This window comes from Mytilus galloprovincialis, chromosome 9, assembly GCF_965363235.1.
Source record: "Mytilus galloprovincialis chromosome 9, xbMytGall1.hap1.1, whole genome shotgun sequence".
NCBI lineage: Eukaryota > Metazoa > Mollusca > Bivalvia > Mytilida > Mytilidae > Mytilus > Mytilus galloprovincialis.
In genome coordinates this window covers 22,511,480-22,532,705 of record NC_134846.1, presented here as the reverse complement: position 1 = coordinate 22,532,705, position 21,226 = coordinate 22,511,480, and the positions used below count along the sequence as shown (strand labels likewise).

Here is a 21,226-nt window from a genome sequence, read left to right as displayed (position 1 = left end):
TATTGTACTGTTTAATTCACCTCTATGGGGCGGTCATTAGAAATAAATGTGCAATTGAAATGTCGTAATGAATTAAAAAAAAACACAGTTGCAAGATCGAAAGATAACGTAAATAAATATGATTAATACCGCGCACGAATCTGAACAATGAAATCCGTTCTTAAGACCTCATATTATGAAAAAGTATTTGAATATGACAAATTATTAAAAACGTTATCATTTAATAACATAACTGAGCTATTGATCTCAAACTTCATTCTGTCCCTTATATTGGAATGGAAGGTTTAACAAAGGCTTACACGTATGAAAGTTTGTTAATACTATTTTCTGTGATTATTTTCCCAGATGAAGGTAACATTAATTTATAACTTTGTGTGTTTCTTCAATTACAGAGAAAAAAACCTTCAAGCATATTTTGTTTGTAAATATTTTTTTCCTATAGAAAAGAAACTCAAAATGAAAAAGATTGTTAATAATAGAAACAGTCTTAGTATAAGATGACAGGAAAATAAAACTCAAACAAACAAACAAAAAACAAATACAGCTGAACTGCTTTTTATATTTTTATGTGTGAGTGTGTTTGTACCTAGGTTGGTCCTCTCCGTAAAACATTCAGTATGCCTTCGGAATATACAAATATTAACGTATTGTCAAGAATTTCAATAACGACCGGGAAACAGACTAGTTTGTACCAGTACCTGTATCAAATTCGTGTCTTATTGCACTTTCATTTTGTAAATATCCTAATGTAAAAGAAACTGACCACTTTATCACCCCCTCTAAAATAAACTAAAAATACATGTAACAACCAATTAACAAAATATAAAATTTGCTCCCAGCACTAATGTTGAATTTTTCGTGAGTTTGACTTTGAAGTTTGAAGGTTATTGTTGTACTCTCCTTTGTTTTTGTTGTTTTTGCATAAGAAAAATTCGCAGCCCCTAATAGACAATAGGAATCACTACATCACCACATATCGTACAAGGGAAGCATCGGCAATATTTCAGACTTAAAAAAGTTCGTTGGTTCAGATTTTGTCGGCTGGCATTACTGAATGATAAGCGATTTATAATTGATTGCTATTTGCTTAATATTCAGTGGCAAAAAAAATAATATTTCAATAACATTTACGAAAATAAAAAAATGAATTATTGACAATTTCCGTGAGTAGGTTTTAAAAAAGAATAGTTCGACCGAATGGATGGACGGACAATTTTGTCTGTCGCTATAAAATGAACAAAAATGTTGAATAGCAGCGTATTTTGTATACAACCGAACCCATCAATTTTGTTGCATGTTTTTCGCATGAAAAGAGGTTGACACTCTTAAAAACGGCATTGGAATTTACGCATTTTCGACTGAACCTGGGTCCGTATTTATTCATCCCGCAATTTTAGATGGACGAGCCATCAGCATCGGTTTTACTACCGGACGCTAGAAGGAATTCAGGATACGAAATACGTATACCAAAGGGGTATATTTTAGCAGACTTTGGTATCTTACCATTATATTTTGCAAATTCACAGGAAAATCACGGAAAGTATGTTTTAACCTATGTTTCAAGCAAAACCCATCCAAGTCTAATAAAAATAATGAAAAAGAACCTTGTCTGCAACTGCATTTAATATCCTCAATATTTGTTTTATTTTTCATTTTTTCTATCATTAATCTATTTATTCATATGGAATGAAAATAAACGTTATATTTATCATGAAACAACAAAACTGATATCATCGTAATCCGTCTCATTGTTCTGTTTCATACTTTATTTCGTTATTTGATTAACAAAGAGCAATCCATACGTTATCTTAGAATATATTTTTCGTAGGCACTTCCTTATAGCAGCAACAGAAATAACATATTGTTAAATTCTATAATTGAGACTTTAAACGGTCGTTAGCTGTAAATAATAAACAAAGCACATCCTCAATATAAGTTTTAATTGCTTAATAGTACCGTTGCCTCGTCTGATAAAGATCGCTTTCAAAGTTTCATTTTTTGACAATATTTTTGTCTCTAAGCAAAATGTATAGATTCAGTGTAAGACTTTAGTTTTCAGAAACAACATCAAAAGACCAATATGTAGGATAAAGCAAAAATGTAATTATTATAGTTAAGTATGGCTGCACTAAGTGAATACAGAAGACCAACGAACAAAAGACAAACACAGGAACAGATAAAACACCAAACGACAAACAATAAGACAAATTACACTGAAAACTAAAAATAATTAAGAAACATGGATCGCGAAAAAAGGGGCTACGTACGAGGGAGAGCAGAACTTGCTTTTTGCAAGACACTCACCGAGAAAACAATTTGATATAAAGACAAGCTTTTGGTTTTGAAATTTCCCAAAAGAGGCATTTGCCTCATTGTAGTTACGACCCTTTAATTAAAGTGAGGTAAGTGTTATGAGACACGATACCTCAAGTTAAATGAAACCCATATTTAGACATTTCAAGTATATTTAAATAATATTTATGCTTTTATTATTTAATGGAGATTTGGAAAGCGTTTCCCACAATTTCTTTTGAAAAAAAGACGAATTTATCTTCATTTTATAATCCTGTCCCCAAAACGAAATGTCTAGCATGTTTTAGTAGCAATAAACAAAAAAACTATGTCAATTGGACATGCTTTGATACTATATATGCCCTTGAATTTTTACTAGATAACATTTTTGTTCGCTTTGGGAATTCCGTATATCGTCAGATTATCGGAATTCCAATGGGGACTAACTGTGCACCACTTATTGTGGACCTGTTTTTGTATTGCTATGAGTTACAATTTATGACAAAAATAAGCAAAGACCCATCGAAACAACATCTGATAAACAAATTTAATAATACTTTTAGATATTTGGATGATATTTTGGCTCTCAATAATGACGACTTCAGTATGTATATTAAAGAAATTTATCCTGCTGAACTAACTTTAAATAAAGCTAACACTAACAATGACCACTGTCCTTTCCTCGATCTTGATATCTATATCACTAAAGGAAAGCTGAATACTAAAATTTATGATAAAAGAGATGATTTTTCATTTCCTATCGTTAATTATCCATTTTTAGATGGTGACGTTCCCTTGTCACCATCTTACGGTGTTTATATATCTCAACTTGTACGATTCGCTCGTGTATGTAACAATGTTTTAGATTTTAACAAGAGAAATTTATGTATTACTGAAAAATTATTACACCAGGGTTTTCGATATCACAAACTAGTCAAAACATTTACTAAATTTTATCATCGGTATAAGGACATCATTCGTAAATATAGCTCAACATGCAGACTTCTTATACGTTCAGGTATTTCACATCCAATTTTTTATGGAAATATTCTTTATAAAGCACAAATTTAAAGGTGTCAGTATTCACCACAAAAACTAACAAAACCTTTGAATAGACTTATTAAGAAGGGATATAGTTACGATACTGTTGTCAGGTCATTAAAGATTGCATATTTTGGCGTTAATATTGATTCACTTATAGGGTCTTTGCATCGGAACTAAACACATTTATTCAAAAACCAGTTGTTGGCATGACACGGGTTATGTTCTTCTCATATATGTTATGATGGTATGATACTAAACCCCTAACGGGTAGGATTGTGCCTGATGTTCATATGATGAAATCATAATCTTTCAGTCAGTTTAATTGAAGTCTGGAGCTGGCATGTCAGTTAACTACTAGTAGTCTGTTGTTATTCATGTATTATTGTCATTTTGTTTATTTTCTTTGGTTACATCTTCTGACATCAGACTCGGACTTCTCTTGGACTGAATTTTAATTGCGTATTGTTATGCGTTTACTTTTCTACATTGGCTAGAGGTATAGGGGGAGGGTTGAGATCTCACAGACATGTTTAGCCCCGCAGCATTTTTGCGCCTGTCCCAAGTCAGGAGCCTCTTGCCTTTGTTAGTCTTGTATTATTTTAATTTTAGTTTCTTGTGTACAATTTGGAAATTAGTATGGCGTTCATTATCACTGAACTAGTATATATTTGTTTAGGGGCCAGCTGAAGGACGCCTCCGGGTGCGGGAATTTCTCGCTACATTGAAGACCTGTTGGTGACCTTCTGCTGTTGTTTTTTTCTATGGTCGGGTTGTTGTTTCTTTGGCACATTCCCCATATCCATTCTCAATTTTATTTAATGACAATTGAGTTTATATTGCAAGTCTTAAAGATCAAGGTTTTACTTCAAGTATCATATAAACTTAATTTTTTTTAAAGATCCATGACAATTAGGTATATGTCTGAGAAATCCTGTCACAGTCACACAGGCATGTACATCTATAATTGTTCCATTCTCCAAATATAGTTAACATATAGCTCATAGTACTTGTAAAACAGACCAAAAACACAAAATTTAACATTGAACAATGAACCATGAAAATAAGGTCTGACTCGGTGAAATGAAACCTGCCAAATTGACATGTACTCAAGGCAATCATTCCATACACCTGATTATATGACAACGTTGTAAAGAACCCATATATAAATTACAACTAATCATTACTCTTATTAAGCGGTCACTGAACCATGAAAATGAGGTCATGGGCAATAGACATATGCTAGACAGAAATTATTAACATAAAGTATATGGATACAAGGTATTAAGCATCTAGGTCTTCAACCTTCTGAAATATAAACCTTTATACAAATAGTTTTTATCGCCAGCCGCTGCTGTTGTTGGATAGTAATCCTTTTGTCTCGCATACTGCGACGACTACTTTGTTGTACAAGACCGACATGCTTAGCCAGCCATATTTGTAACGTAATACTTCACAAAATAACAGATCGCCAGTAAATGTCACTCTACTGGGCTCATTGTTCTTAAAAAAATTTCTTGCTACTAAAAGCCGCCAAGTTAACCGAGAATCAGCAAATACAATTGCTTTTCTTTTTATACCATAGTAATTGCAACATGATTCGAACCCAAGACCTCTTAAACTTGAGGCAAGCATGCTTCAAACAAACCACAGTGGTAATTCATAAAGATGCCAAATAAACTTAACTCTTCAAATTTATAAATTTCAGCACGTTTCAATTTAACCTATGTTGACTGACCGATTTACAATAACAATGCATTTTTATACACTATAAATATTTAATTCACTATATTTTCAACCGTGTTGTTTATTGAATATGTGTTAACCCCATTATACATTATATCAGACCTGGTATCTTTGATAATTCTAACATATGTTAAAATGATAACATATTTATTAATACATGCATTTGATAAAAACATGCATTTAATGAAGTTTTTTGTTGATATTGTTCCTGACAAATGACATGCAAAATAAGAGTCGTTTCTGAATGTTATCTTTAAAGTTTACATGTTAAAAAGCTCAACTCCAACTAAAAAAAACGGAAATATTTTTAAGTTATGATTAGAAAATGAATCATGATCATTGTTAAGCGAATAATCTGAACGTTAATACAAATTATGATTAATATCTTAACTTTTCTTCGACGTTCTTATATTGAAATATTTTTACAACATTGAACAAAACTAACTGCTTTCAAAAATATTATCTAAAAATAAATATACGATTGGAGATAATGTGTTAAACCAACTCATTCGTTTCATCCCCGAGGGTATCACCAGCCCAGTGGTCAGCACTTCGATGTTGACATGAATAACAATTAGTTTAGACGTACATGTATTTATTTTGTAGTTAATTGGGAAACAAGTTATTACAAATTTCCACTTTACAGTTGCGAGTATTAGAAATAGTTGCGACAAAACAAAACACCACTTTGGAAATCTACTTTTAGAAATGTGCAGAAATAACGATCTGTTTATTTTAAACGGAAGAGTTGATGGCGATAAAGAAGGTTTATTTACTTGTCGCCAGTCTAGTGTGGTTGACTATTTTATTTGTACATACAATTTGTTATCATGTGTTGTAAATATGTCTGTTCTTGATTTTTTGTGCTCTTTTTTCCGATGTTCATTCGCCTCTGAACTGTAAGCTAGTCTTCAACTCGATTGATAACATCGTCGAGTGCGATGACATTTTAATTAACGATTTGGCATGTCATGAAAAAAAGGCTTAAAAAAATGGGATTGTGAAAAAGAAGCCGAAATTTTGAGAAATAGAAATAAAATCGATCAATTAAATAATGATTTAACTATGTTGAAAACCAGTATACTGGCTCAAGAAAATATTAATAAAATAGTTGAATCTGTAAATGGTTTAATGCTGGATTCAGCCGAAAAGGTGTTTGGATCTTTTACTTATAAACGACATGAAAGAAATGTCGAAAAAAAGTTATTAAACCTTGGTTTGACCAAATATGTTAGGAAAAAAGGCTGTGCTTCCGAATATCAAAAAGAAGATATAAATACAATAAAACAAGTTTAAAAAGGTAGGAGATGAAGAATACAGAACGTGAATATAAGAGGCAAATGAAGATTTCTATTAATAAGCATAAAAAAGTCATGAGAAAAAAGATGAATGTTTTAAAAAATAGTAATTCTAAAGAATTTTGGAAGATATTGAACTCGTATATAGAAAAAAAAAAGAATAATATTCCTGTTGAATATATACTTTTTGAATTTTTCAAAAATTTAAATACGTCAGATCCTGACGCTGGCGAAGAAGTTATTATAGATGAAAATAACGAACTTAATTCACTATTAAAACAGTCCTATTACGGAAAATGAAATTTTTTAATGCATCAAAATCTTAAGAATGGCAAAGCTTGTGGCGATGACTTCGTCATTAATATATATTAAGAGCACCACTCAGATGTTCATGCCAATCTATGTAAAACTGCTCAATATTGTATTTGATACTGGAAAAGTGCCTGAACTTTGGCTTGTTGGTAATGTTATACCTTTTTATAAAAACAAAGGTGACCAGTCAGATCCACAAAACTGCAGACCAATAACTATATTAAGCTGTATGGGTACACTTTTTACGTCAATTTTACATTTTTTTTAAGACTGAGTAACTTTTTAGAAGATTATTTGTTGTTAAATGAAAACCAGTTTGGTTTCAGAAAGGGCCATTCTACTATAGACAGTATATTCACTCTGCATATTTTATTTGAATTACTGAGACAAAAAAAGAAAAAAACTTTTTTGTGCTTTTATTGATTTTGCTAAAGCTTTCGATACAGTTTGGAGATCTGGTCTTTGGTCAAAACTCATTGTACATACAGTAAATGGGAGGATGTATAATAACACTATATTTAATATGTATAAAAATGTGAAATCACGATTTTTTAGTGATGGGGAATATTCAGACTACTTTCCATGTAATGTAGGTGTAAGAAGAGGAGAAAATTTATCTCCCATACTTTTTTCTATTTATTTAAATGATTTAGATTTAGCTTTTTTCAGAACAAAAAAAGAAATGGTTTGAAAACTTTATCAAATCAAATAGAGAACGAACTAAGTATCACGAAGTTTCTATTTAAGTAAAACTGTTTGTTGTATTGTACGCAGACGACACTGTACTTATGTCAGAAACACAAGCAGATCTACAAAACAATAAGACGCTTTAAAAGAATATTGTGATACATGGAAATTAAAATTCAATGTCCCTAAAAGCAAACTGGTATTTTTTTCTAAAGGTAGACCACTACAAAATGTTAGTTTTAAATATGCTGATATTGAGTTAGATATTGTCGAAGAATTTACATATCTTGGTGTATTATTTTCTAGAACAGGAAGTTTCACAAAAGCAAAAAAGGAACAGGCTGATAAAGCAACAAGAAGAGCTATGTACGATATTCTAAAAAAGGGGGGATTACATAATTTGAATATTTAATGTCAACTAGAATTATTTGACAAAGTAGTTAAGCCTATATTATTATACGGGTGTGAAGTCTGGGGAATGGGTAACACCTCTGTTATAGAACGTGTTCATCTAAAATTTTGTAAATTACTGCTTAATCTTAAAAAAATCAACGCCTGATTATATGATATATGGGGAACTTTGCCGATTCCCACTGGATATTTTTATTAAATTACGTACTGTTAATTATTGGGAAAAGCTTGTAACTGGGGAAAATAAGAAACTTCCTGTTATTCTATACAATCTTGTTACTGATAGTTATAATGGAGATATAGCTTGGTGTAAGAATGTAAAATCTGTGCTTGATAATTGTGGACTATCAAATATATGGAACTCTAAATATTTTATAAGTAAAAACTGGTTGTATGATACTGTTAAATTAAGATTAACTGACCAATTCAGACAGACATGGTATGCTACTGTACAGAATTCTCCAAAAGCTCTAAATTATAAATTATTCAAAAATAATATAAATTTCGAAACCTACTTTGATATTTTAGATGACAAAAATATTGCGTATTTTTGTAGATTTAGAGCGTTGAACACAAAAATTCCTATCGAAAATTCGTATTTGTACTTTGTGCAATTCCGGTGACATTGGCGACGAGTTCCATTATATTTTAGAATGCTCGGCAATAGACAACTGCTACTATAGCATCATTTTATAAACAGACAAAATATTTTAAAATTTCAAGGTCTAATGAATAGTAGCAACCCGTCTGAACTAAACAACCTGTTCAAGTTTATAATAATTATTATTAAATGCCTAGAATCTCCTCGGTAATCACTTTATGTCTCTAATTTACAATTGTGTTTAAAATTTATACTATGTTAATTTATTTGTATATGTCTCTGTACCATTGTACTTTGGTTTATGAGAATAAAGATATATATATATAATTATACGCGAGTGCTGCCTTGTAGCGGCATAAGCATGCTCTTTTTCGATATCTACAAGGGTGTCTTACTCGCAAGAGATATTGATCTCTCTCGACACGGGTCAGCCTTTTATCATCCCCTTCCGACAGACTATCATCGTTTCTCCAGACCATACTCGCAAATGGTGTCAAAAGAGAGCCGAATATTTAACCTCTGAAATTCTCCCCGGAACGAGGAACGAACCAATAACATTTGTGTTAGTAGTCCGATGCGCTAACCACTACTGAATATCAATTATGTGGTCATTTTATATATATAAGTTTATATATACCAGGTTTAATCCACCATTTTCTACATTTAAAAATGCCTGTACCAAGTCAGAAATATGACAGTTGTTGTCCATTCGTTTTTGATGTGTTTTGTCATTTGATTTTGCCATGTGATTAGGGACATTCCGATTTGATTTGCCTCTGAGTTCAATATTTTGTGATTTTACTTTTTCCTGTTTTCTAACGTATGAATTTTTTGAAATACCGTAATGTTTTTTATTTTTTTATCCCAGACATAAATTACATTGACCGTAATTTGAACAACTTTTGGGGAATTTGGGGTTTTCAATGCTCTTCAACTTTATAATTCTTTTGCTTTATAAATATTTTGATCTGAGGGTCAATGATGAGTCTTGTGTAGATGACACGCGCGTCTGTGAACTATTTCAACTGTTATGCCATTTCCAAAAAATAAATAAAAAAAATACATCAGTCCACCAAGTTAAAAAATATAAATTGTACTGACTGTTCTATCAAAACAAATAAATTTCTTAACGACTTTTTCATAATGTGCAATTGTTTTAAGAAATAACAATAGTTATATCCCAAAGATGTTGATAAATCGATTTACAAATAAAAACTTATTTGATAAATATTCAAATTTGGAAATATTTGATGAACTATAATTTGAACGGTTTTGTTATTTGAAAGTGTGTTAATCTATTCATAAATTTAGTAGGTGGATATTGAGATATTTTGGTTAGTTTTATGAGATTAAGATTTAATAAAGTATATCTTTATACTGTGCCTAACAACTGACATGCAATTATGAATGTCTTCTACTAGTACATGTTACACAGGTGACATGTTATGTTTACATTTTCATATGTAACAAATTTTGATTTCATAAAATTAATCTTTATTTCATTATATGTCATTGTGCATGTTAAATATTAAAATTTCATAATGGCAAACTTACATTATTTTCTACGGGTTCATTGGCACGAATTTATAATGTTCATTATTGATTCCCATTATTCGTGAAATAGTTGGTAATTTTTTTCTATATGTTTTAAACGACCATTATTCACACATACGCCATCGGTGGAGAACCGAAGTCAGCTGATTCATAAACTATTTTAAACTGATTCATAAACTATTTTATCACAATGTGCTAATTATGAAAACTTCTTTCCATTCGTCTTGCGTGAAGGAATCTAAAAAAACTGAAATAAGATAAATCTGTTTATAATTCCCCTTTTTTGCGTCTAATTCCGAAATGGTTTGAGCCATACCCCCCCCCCCCCCCCCCGCCCCAAATCAATCCCAAACCTTCCTTTAGTGGTTACAAACCTTGTGTTAAAGTGATATTGATTTCTTTATACTTATACTTAAGTTATTATAGTTATTCAGAAAACATCTGTCTTCGGACGAAGCTGACGACGACGACAACATGATAGCAATATACCATATTTTTTTTTAAATTTTGGCGGTCGTATAAAAACTTGGAACACAAAATGTCATCCATGATCAGAATCATCTCTGCATATACCCATAAGGCAGCTTTAGGAAAACAAATGTTTTGTTTCTTTCACAGAAACCGGTTTAATATTCTATTTGTATCCCATGCGCTCACAAACCAAATATAATATACATAATATGCCAATTAAACTGTAAGGTCAAACCTTTTTTCAGGATAAATTACATTAAGTACCAGTACCATAATTTGGCAAACCAAAGATATAAAACATTTGCGAGCCTAAAAAACCAAAATGGTTGCGACAAAGCACAGCCAAACCCATGTAACTTTACCTTCGGAACACGCAACTCCTTTTTCTGTATGCTGGAAATTAATAAATGCATGAAGTTTTCTTTTGTTGTAGTATTTTACATTTCACATGATAGGTTTTTTAAGCAACGTTGAACAATGCAGTAATTCATCCAAATAATAAGACTGCACGCTTTGTAATTCTTGAAACAGACCATGTAACTTTAGTTTTTGTACCATGTTTTGTTCTGCTGTTATTTGCATATAATTCAAATGTCTATAAGGAATCATGAAAACAGATCGCGTCAAAATCAATATCACGAGAGGAAAAATAATTGCGTTTCAGAACAGAATTATTGTTTCATGATACAGTAAAATATTTATTAATCAGTCACTTTCTCAATCAGAGAAAACTGACATTATAAGAGGGATGGACTCTAACTTGGGATTTAAAATGCAATGGTTTTACTACAACTAAGCAAGAAGACTTAGAATGACGCGACTAGACAGTGTTTTGCTTACTATTAGAGACTTTCTTTAAAGCAGGTTTCATTGTATACAGATTGGTCAAATCAAGTTTAACACCATAATTAGGTCTTTCCACTTTTCGTGGAAAGACCTGTTGTTTTTCTTCTGATTATTTTTTTTTTCTTCTGCCGTCTGAGATGCTTTTTTATCTTACAACATATCGAATGGATTTTTTTGCCAATGATGTTGTACAGTAATGAGGGTTTCAAAACTCACCCTGTGTGACCGAACACTTAATATTCTTATAGGAGTTATCTCCCCGCATCCCCGTTTTGTTGTTATCGCTATATCTCTAAAACCGTAAAAGATTTTAGCAAACTGTTTTCATCAAATTGTTCGTCTACTCTTGAGAATGATTTGGTTTATTTTGACTAGAGTGATCGGAAGACATCTTATGGGAGTTATTTCCCTTTGAAAATTTAAGATAGACGATTTGTTGGATAAATTCATACGTTATAAGTCGTAGAGGCCTACAGTCTTTTGATATGAAGTCCTTGGTCCATTTGAAGGAAATTTAGGTCAAGGTCAAAGGTCAAGGTCATGTTATAAATTTTGAATTTTGCTTGTTATCGTTATTCCACAGAAACTGTGACAGTAAATGATATGATGTGTTTGCCAAATAACTGTTTACAAAAAGGCGCAACTTCAACCTATTTCAGTCAAAGTGTTTTGGTTAACCCTTATAGGAGTTTTCTCCCCTTATGTATTTCAAATCAGTATTTCTCCTCAACCATACAAGTGATTGACCTCCAGTCTTCCATTTTGAGTTCAGTGACCTATGACCTTGAAATTGAGATCAAGGTCGAAAGTCATGTTATAAATTTTGAATTTTGCTTGTTATCGTTATTCAAAAGAAACTGTTACATGTACAGTTAATGATATGATTTGTTTGCCAAATTACTGTTTACAAAAAGGCGCCACTTCAACCTATTTCAGTCGAAGTGTTTTGGTTAACCCTTATAGGAGTTTTCTCCCCTTATGTATTTGAAAACAGTATTTCTCCTCAACCATACAAATGATTGACCTGGGGTCTTTTGATTTGAGATCACTGACCTATGACCTTAAAATTGAGGTCAAGGTCAAAGGTCAATTTGACGTTCTAGATTTTGACCTTTGCTCAAAATTATGTTCTGTTCATAATAAAACAATTAAGTCTTCTGCATATACCTTTTAATCTTTTTTTTATATCAATTTGAAGAACTAAATTACATCAACAAGGAGTGACATTTTCTAACATCGTTTTTTTAAATTTCATTCTTATTATCGAGGTGGAAAGACCTTCAATTGTTCTCTGAAGAATTGGTTTATAATATATCATTGATATGATTAAGATCATTAATTAAGTATAACTGTATATGTCTTAAGAATTGACTGTTTTAAAAATCAGTATTGTATTTCAGTTGTTTCTTGGGGCACAAAGTTACAAACAACAAACCATATCAGCGGATGGATACCAATGCGCTCTCAAGACAACAGTCTTTCGTACCACGTTTGGAACCATAGCCTAAACGATTTACCTGTTAGAGTAGACGTACAAGTTAAACCTAAAACAGGAACAGACACGGATTATGTTTTCCCTGGAATAGCTGCAGCACAGAGGGATGATTCATTAAAGGTTCCTTATGGTGGCATTGTTTATAAGTACAATAAAGACTCTGTTATGTTGTTCGCTCCAAATAAACATTTAGGGAAGCCATCAGGACATGCAATATATACAGGTAAAAAAACTAACGAATATCAAAATATCGATATTTTTTTTTGTTTCTTAATAAGAAATATTAAGTAGTATAATAAAAAGCACAAATTATTTCCTGATCTATTGACGAGGGATGTTGTTCACTAAAAAATACAAATTGCGATAACTGTATATATCGCATTTTTCTTACTGAATTGGAAATAAAACTATTAGCGAGCTTATTTCAATAACCCATCGTTTTTTTGTTTGTTCATTCCTCCTATCCTTCATGTATCTATTGTATCCATGTATAGTTATTGACGAAACTATCGCTTGCTTACGGGGTGTTTATAAAAGCCGTGTTGCGCTTTTATCTGACTTTTTAGTTACTTTTTGTAAGCGTTCGAAAAATAATCACGAATATCATACATATATGAACAAAACTAAATCTGTTTTATACGTGAATATCTTCGCCATTTAGGTGGATCTGTATGGAACGGTCCAAAACAGCAACAGGAATCTGATGTACTAACGATAGTAAGAGTATGGGGAGAACAACATTTCCCAAAACCAGACTTTACATATGATTGGAAACCAATTCAAATGGGTAATTATATAACTGTAACAATTAAATGAATTCTATAGAATAACGAAGTGATTATCATATCATAATAAGTACATGTATTCAAAACAAAAATCATTGGAATGTTCACTTTTAGAAATAGAGTTGACCTTGCACCTGCTACAAGCAATTCTGATAAATCTATAGCTCATATCGAAACGAACAAACATTCATCATCCTAAAAACGAGTACAACTATTGAGGGATATAAGAAAACAAATTGCTTTCAATTTTATTTATTGTTAGTTTTAAATTTAATCTAGCTTATAAATCGCATTACATATTTCTTTGGTTAGATATTCCAAGGCCAAAGACTCTAGATATAAAAAAGTAAATTAATTAGAATACGAAACTCCAAGGAAAAATTTCAAAACAGAAATTCCATTAACTTATGACAGAGTCCAAAGCTCAAACGAAGCATCAAACGAATGGAAACCTCATATGCCATCCTTTGTCCAGGTGTTTCAGGTTTCACGTGTATAATATTGATAGTACGTGTAAGTGCTAGACAAACTAGAAGTATGAAGAAAGTTACACTGGCTCTATTCGGTGCACAATACTAATATTATATTGGTGTACAAGTAAGCAAATGTAAAGGCCGTGCGATGACGTGTAATTACTTGTATCTTCGTCATTTTGACTCTGATGGATAGTTCTGTCTCATTGGGGATCACACATGTACGCAATCTCCTATTTATATGTTGGTCATTGTCCCTTTAAAGTGTTGGGCCTCAGGAATTCCATTATAAATGCACAGCCTTAGTTTGGCACAATGTGTTCAACAACTTACTGTGGAAAGATTTGATAATACCCGTCTGGCTGTTTAGAAGAAGTTGCGCATCAGTACAAGGCACTTGGACGGGCAGATAACCAACCACACAAACAAACAGACATGGGGATTTTAATTACGCCCATATTCCTTAAAACAGTGTATGTAATTAGTGTAGGGTTTTAAATAATATTATAGTTACTGTAAGGAAAATGTTAATATTTTTTTTTTTTTTAATAATATGATTGAGTTAATTTGATTCATAAGATCTTGTTACATGTATATAATTCTGAATACAGCTAGTACAATGTATATGAATAATAATAGCCAGTTATAAAGCATGCACTTAAATTTTAAAAAGGTTAACTTAAATGTACATTAACTATAAATATCGTTCGTTCGTTCGTGCTTTCGTTTGTTCATTTGTTCATTCATTCGTTCGTTCATTCATTCGTTCATTTATTCATTCTTTCATTCTTTTAATGTATCATTTTCGTTTCTGTTCAAGAAACGTTTTTATTTCATTTTATTTTATTTTGATAATTAAGCTAATATTTCTGAACATTCAAATTCGTTCTTCATATTAATCTAGGTGAACGATCCCCACGGGTTGTCCAACATAATTTTGGAGTACAACCAGCATATGTTGTTCTACAGATTAAGTTTGGATCAACTGATGATGTTGCTGATGGAATAGGTACTAATAGTAATTCAGTCTCAATTTTATATTCTGTATTGTTTACTTTTTGAGATACATGTTCTTCCTTATAAACAAGGATGCAGATTGATGAATGGCTGTTGAACGACCTGTGGCAAGTCAAATACACATTCATGCTAATGCAAATAACTATGACCTTATTTGTAATAGACCGAATTACTTAGCCGTATGTGTAACGTGTAAGGTCTCAAGATAACTAGCCGCAGGTAGACATACATGTATCTCCAAACATCCGTCTTTGTTCTTATTACAAATATCATGTAAGAAGAAGAGTTGCGGCAAATACGAATGTTGGTAACGAATTAAAATTTGCATTTAGACCACGTTTTCCATTGAGGACTAAGATATAGAAATCGATTGTTTTTGGAATATTAGTAAAAAAACAAAATATAATCAGTTTTAAAAAAAAATTGCAAATAAGATATATTCGAATGTATTGTTTTTCATACTAATTACTAATTATTAATAAATATAATAATGTTGGTTTTTTTTAATTCAGGATACATGATGGCAATCGAGTCGTCTTTTAACGGAGACAAATGGGGAGGTGTACCATATGCTTACAATGACAAGAACATACGTGTCTGGACTCGTTTTCGTGGTGGTTTGTATACTAGAACTAATTCTACAACGGCGTTTATACGTTTCCGCAATTTGGCACTACGTTTCCGCATTTTTGTAGTGCTCTTTTCCGCATTAGTTTTACATTGATTTTGTTAAAGTTCATTTACGTTAAACTTTCCGAATTTTTTATTTTTAATGTACGACTCTTTCATTTGCCAGTTAAACCTGGGATTTAAACCTAGTTTTTTGTTCTTCGATAGTGTTTGGTGTTTAGCACTACTTAAAACACTATTGGGTTATTCTGGTATTATTATTCGTCTTAATAGAGCTTTCTTACAAATTGACGAAAGGTACGTATGCTTGACGAATCATACGTAAGACTCGTTTTAGGGATCCTTTATTTTGACATATTTAAATAATCAGAACTTCAGACAATTATCGTGCATGCAACGACACTTATTAAATTGGATTTTTCTTAGGATTTCGGGACGTCCGATAGGTTAAAATATGATTATTGATACCACCAGGTTGGAGGAGATAACACTACAAAATATTCTAAATATAGAGTAGTCACACGAAAGAAATGCCCCTAGAAGACTAAAAACCGACCCCTACCCATTCTTCAATATTACAATGTTGCACTGTTTAACCTAAGAAAATGTCAAAGCAAATACTTTGTCTTCTCCCCTAACAGAAACTCTTTTACTTCCTTGATTCAAAATTTGCAAAGCTGAAAATAATAAAATGAAAATGAAGAAAAAAAGATGATCTTCATACTATGTCATATGCAGCTGCTCGTTTCATAACTTTTGAATCATCGACTCTCCACTGGTAATATTTATTGCCCCCCCCCCCCCTATATGTGTATATATGATACACCGGAGAAATGGGACGGTTATTTTAGAGTACATGTATAACTGCGTTTTGCCTATAGTCCTGAACATTCATGAAATATTAGCCACTGGACGATAAGTGACAACTTCGCATCTTCCAAACATGTGTACTGTTAAATCGTCATTATAAAATCCACAATATATATGGTGCAAAATTGTAGATTTTCTTGGTTTATACAGTCTTTTTTTTCAAGATGGCCTCCACACATTTCGGAAATGGCGTCATTACAAATTGACAATAATTCATTAATCCTTTAAAAGGTGTATTATATGTAAATTCCAATGATAGATTTGATAAAAAGTAAATGACAGTTCCTAAATTACGACTAGACAATACATCAATGAAACTAAAGGTTACTTCCGGTTTCAAAATGCCGGCAAAAAAGTCAAAAATTTCAATTTTTATACTTTCAAGCAACTTCACAAGGGATGTATAATCCAATGTAAGTTATGATAAAACGTTAAAAAAAGTTCCTAAGTACGACGAAATAACACATAAATGAAGAAAAATAGTGACTTCCGGTTCCAAAATGGCGGCAAATACGTAGAAAATATTTTTATAATTTCCATCAACTTAACAAGTCAGTGTTAACACTCTTTGTTAAGTTTAAATGCCCAGTTTGGTTAGAAAGACAGGTTGCTTATTTTATAATTATCTGATAGTTGCCTATACAACAACCCGTACAAGGAAGGCCAGAACGGTAGCATCTACAGTTACCAACATAGCTCGGTTTTCGGCTCCGCATTTCAAAATGACACGAGGATGCAACGGCAGTCAAAGAAGTCCATTTTGGTTTCAAACTGTCATTGATTCTTTCTTTCATCAAACAACAGTGTTCATGACTTGGAACACGTACCTGTCGAGTACATGAATCAGGCTGAGCCCAAGCAACTCCTCCTTGATATACTTCTCTTTTGATGTGCTCTGGAAAAGAACCTCTTGTAGGCGGAATTGCATCTCAATGCCGCTGCTTCCTGGCAAACAATTCACATCGTGCCTCGCTCCATACTTAAGCCTAAAGAAACATCCTTTACATCTGGAAAACCTTCCATTGTAAGACAAGCTGACCTTTTGCCTTTCTCATGACAATTTGACAAAGTGCCACATCCACTAAATGCATGGACGAAAGGAAAAGCAGCAGCACAAGGACCAAACGCATTTGATATGTCACGTGCAGGAAGCCATCAAAAGTCATTATTCCTTCCATTACCTATCCGCAATTTGTTCTACCTAATTTTGCGATTACTGCAATTCTTGATACTATTACATCTGTGTCAGTACTACCTAAAATTACTTTTACAACACTTTTCATAATCATGCCGAACATGAACGAACATTCGTGTATCTGCTTCTTCATGATTACAAGGGGATAGATAGCAAGTATCTTTATTGAAATTGCAAAGAATATATTCACCATGAGTAACATACACATTTGTATTAGTCTCTTAAGAAGCAATTTTGTCAGCAAGAAACTTGAACAATTTCATTTTGTTGTCATCTTCACAGAGAAAACTACTCCAAACCCTTGGTGTTCTACCAGAACCAACACCTTTCCATCTTGCACAAGAACCTTGCCTTTGTCTTGTCAAAGCCTTTAAATTATTCATTTAGTAAACATCAAATAAAATGTCTACTTTTGAATACTTATCGATGCAAGATTTTACATAAGGCAGTATGACATCATTAGTATAATAATCAAATATTTTTGCCCAACTTTGTGACCTGGAATTAACCATTGCTGCCTTACCAACGATAAATGCGTCCGAATTCGGATCAGCAAATCGCAGGATGTTTCAAGTAAACCCATTTGCAGCGATTTAATACCACTATTGCAAGTGACATCCTGAGATAAAGACGGAGGAGCAGTTTGGTTTCTATGGATAAAGAAAAATTTCAAGTAAAACTGTCTACTGTGACAAGAAATGAAAAGTCTAGAAAAGATATCGCAATTACTTTTAAGGTTCTCTAGCTTTGTTTTTGACAAAGACGTTTCCAGTTTCATTTTGCGGTCAAAATAGGAAGTTGTTCTTTTTTATTTGGTTATAAAAAGCAGGGTTTCCTTCGTTTTGCATTAGCTTTAAAAGATCTTCGTATTGTTTGGACCAATATCTTGGAGTTTATTTACATATCTTACCTGTTTCCGAATCAACAATTTCCTAAATAAAGTATTTTTTTTACAAATCTGACGACTCTTCTAGAAATAAATTTCCAAACTCGTTCATACTTGCAAAGCCTTTAAAGCTGTTTAAAGAAATCTTTTTGTGTTTTCGTAGAGTCTTCATTATGTCGTTCGTCTGTTTTAGAATTACCCAAACCACTAGATCTTTCAAATTATTCTTCTAGTATACTGACAACTGGTCCAGCTACCATCCATTTGTCTAAATGGGATCTTCGGTTAATCTTATGGCACTAATATCGCCCTTCACAATTGCATTATTCTGTTTTTGTGCCTGATCAATTGTGTTACAAGAAAGAAATTTACTGGTCTTAGGGAGCTACCATTTGATTTTTATGGGGGGGCTAGGATGAAAAATTTTGTCCTGCATTTTTTTTTTAGCTGTAATCTCTGTCCTGCCTTTTTATTTTTCACTCTGTTCAGTCCTGCCTTTTTTTTTAAAAGTTTATCCTGACTTTTTTTTACCTAAATTGTCGTCCTGACTTTTTTTTTTTGCAAGTGTCTCATCCTGCCTTTTTTTTTTACTCAAAACTCCTGTCCTGCCTATTTTTTTCAAATTTCATCCTAGCCCCCCCATAAAAATCAAATGGTAGCTCCCTTACGTACAGTGAAATTATCATTTTCAAATTCCATTGCCACCTGTGGGAGGTGTTCAGGAAGGGAAGTTATATCTCGGAGATGAGTCGGTCACGATCGAGCATAATTTACACGATCAAGACCTAAAACAGTACGCTATCATGCTTTATATGGACTGTCTAACTCAAAACTCATGAAATGAGCATAATATCAAAATCAGAAGAAGTTCTTAATTTATAATTGAACGCCAGGAATTAAACTGTGGTCAAGATGACTCTATTCCCTTACACCAGTCTTTTAAATCATTGAACGTCACAGAGTCATGACATAAATATATATTCTGAGTTTAGCTTTCATAATCTGAGATTAACATTTTTTAAGCAAAATACATGCAGTTGTCTGATGCGCCTGTCTAGTCCTAGGTACATTTGAACATACATAAAAAGAATCTGCTGTTGTTGGTGTTGCAATATTGGCTTCAGTAGGACAACATGTCTATCCCCTATCACGCAATATATCACCCAGAGTTTTATAACAAGTCATTTCAATGTGCAATCCACCAAACATGATGATACACTTATATTTACCTTACAAATCAGACCATTCCCACTGAATTTGCTTAGGCATTTCCAAAAGTGGCTGATCTGCAGTTACATTTGATGTTTCTCCAGATTAACTACATTTTCGCCTTAACCATCGAATACCTGAGAATTGCCTGGTAGGGCATACAAATCGCTCTTGATGTCTATAAATAGTTTGCCCATGCGCAAAAGTGTGAAACACATGTGTATCATAACCTTGAAAAATGTTATTAAACCAATTCATAATATCATTAGAAATCCAAAAACACTAAATATATAGTAAATAGTTCAAATGTTTTTGAAAGAATTTTGTTACATTTTCGCGCATGCGCAAATACAGGATATGTCAAATATTCATTTTTGATAAATATGTGATGTGAGGAAAGTAGCCACCAAACCTGGTAATTGGTTTTTACTAAAAGAAGTTCAAAGAAATGTTTTCCAGAAAAATCAGTATTTTCAAACTAAAGAAAACAGCCATTTTAGAAAATGGCCGTGGCCATCTTGAAAAAAATATTTTTTTGAATGGCCAGCAGTTATTTCTTACAAAGTATATAATAATGATGCTTTGTGGTAATTTTCATGCTTGTATCATCATTTGCACAATTCCCTCGATTTTGGTTGTTAATATCTTCCACTAAAGTAACGTATCGGACGTAAGTGTATTTGACACCATTTTTCTCTGTTTGATTATATTAAAATCGTGTATTATTTGCGACATTATTTTTTTAAAAAATAAACTTGATTTAGAAAAGAATGCTGTTTTACTGGATAAAACAAAGAGTCGTTTAACTGTTATTGTAGAAATGAAATACGTGCTCCCTTTACGTTCGTTCGTACCTTTCGTCAATTTGTAAGAAAGCTCTATTATGTCGCTTATACATGTACCTATTTTTCTTTTTTAATTGTAAATTGATTGATTGTTTGTTTGTTTGTAACTATTTGTTTTACGCCCATTCACAAATATTTCACAGGAGTTCAAATCAGTGTGAGGTGGATGTTAGAAATTTTATGATCTTTTTAAAAAAAATATTTCTCTTAATTATGTTTATCTTAAATATTGAGTAAATACAATAAACAGTATGTTGTATAAAATATTCATTTACGTTGATTTATTATACTCCACGCAACGAAGTTGCGGAGGGTGTAATATTTTTGACCCGTCCGTCCGTCAGTCATGTTCTTGCTTGTCATTACAACTCCTCTGAAACCACACAACAGAATTTAATGAAACCTTTTTAGATAATAAGGAAATACTATGCAGATGTGCATATCGACAGACAATTATAAAAAATAAATCTCTAGGATTTACTCCCCTTTGAACTTATTTGCCTCAATATACTACTGCAACAGTTTGTCATCAAAACTCTTCTGAAACCTCACAAAAGAATTT

The 21,226-nt window shown here is 32.3% G+C and overlaps 1 protein-coding gene across 3 annotated transcripts in view; it reads left to right on the top strand.

Moving 5' to 3' along the window:
* The first annotated feature begins 226 nt into the window (after positions 1-226).
* Positions 227-21,226, top strand: part of LOC143046703 (uncharacterized) — a 47,145-nt gene continuing 26,145 nt past the window's right edge. For all 3 annotated transcript variants that reach the window (XM_076219803.1, XM_076219802.1, XM_076219804.1), the window contains exons 1-5: positions 227-351; positions 12,660-12,977; positions 13,416-13,541; positions 14,917-15,021; positions 15,542-15,646. In XM_076219803.1, the coding sequence (XP_076075918.1) occupies positions 276-351; positions 12,660-12,977; positions 13,416-13,541; positions 14,917-15,021; positions 15,542-15,646 (730 nt within the window). In that variant the 5' untranslated portion in view covers positions 227-275. The remainder of the gene's footprint in view (positions 352-12,659; positions 12,978-13,415; positions 13,542-14,916; positions 15,022-15,541; positions 15,647-21,226) is intronic.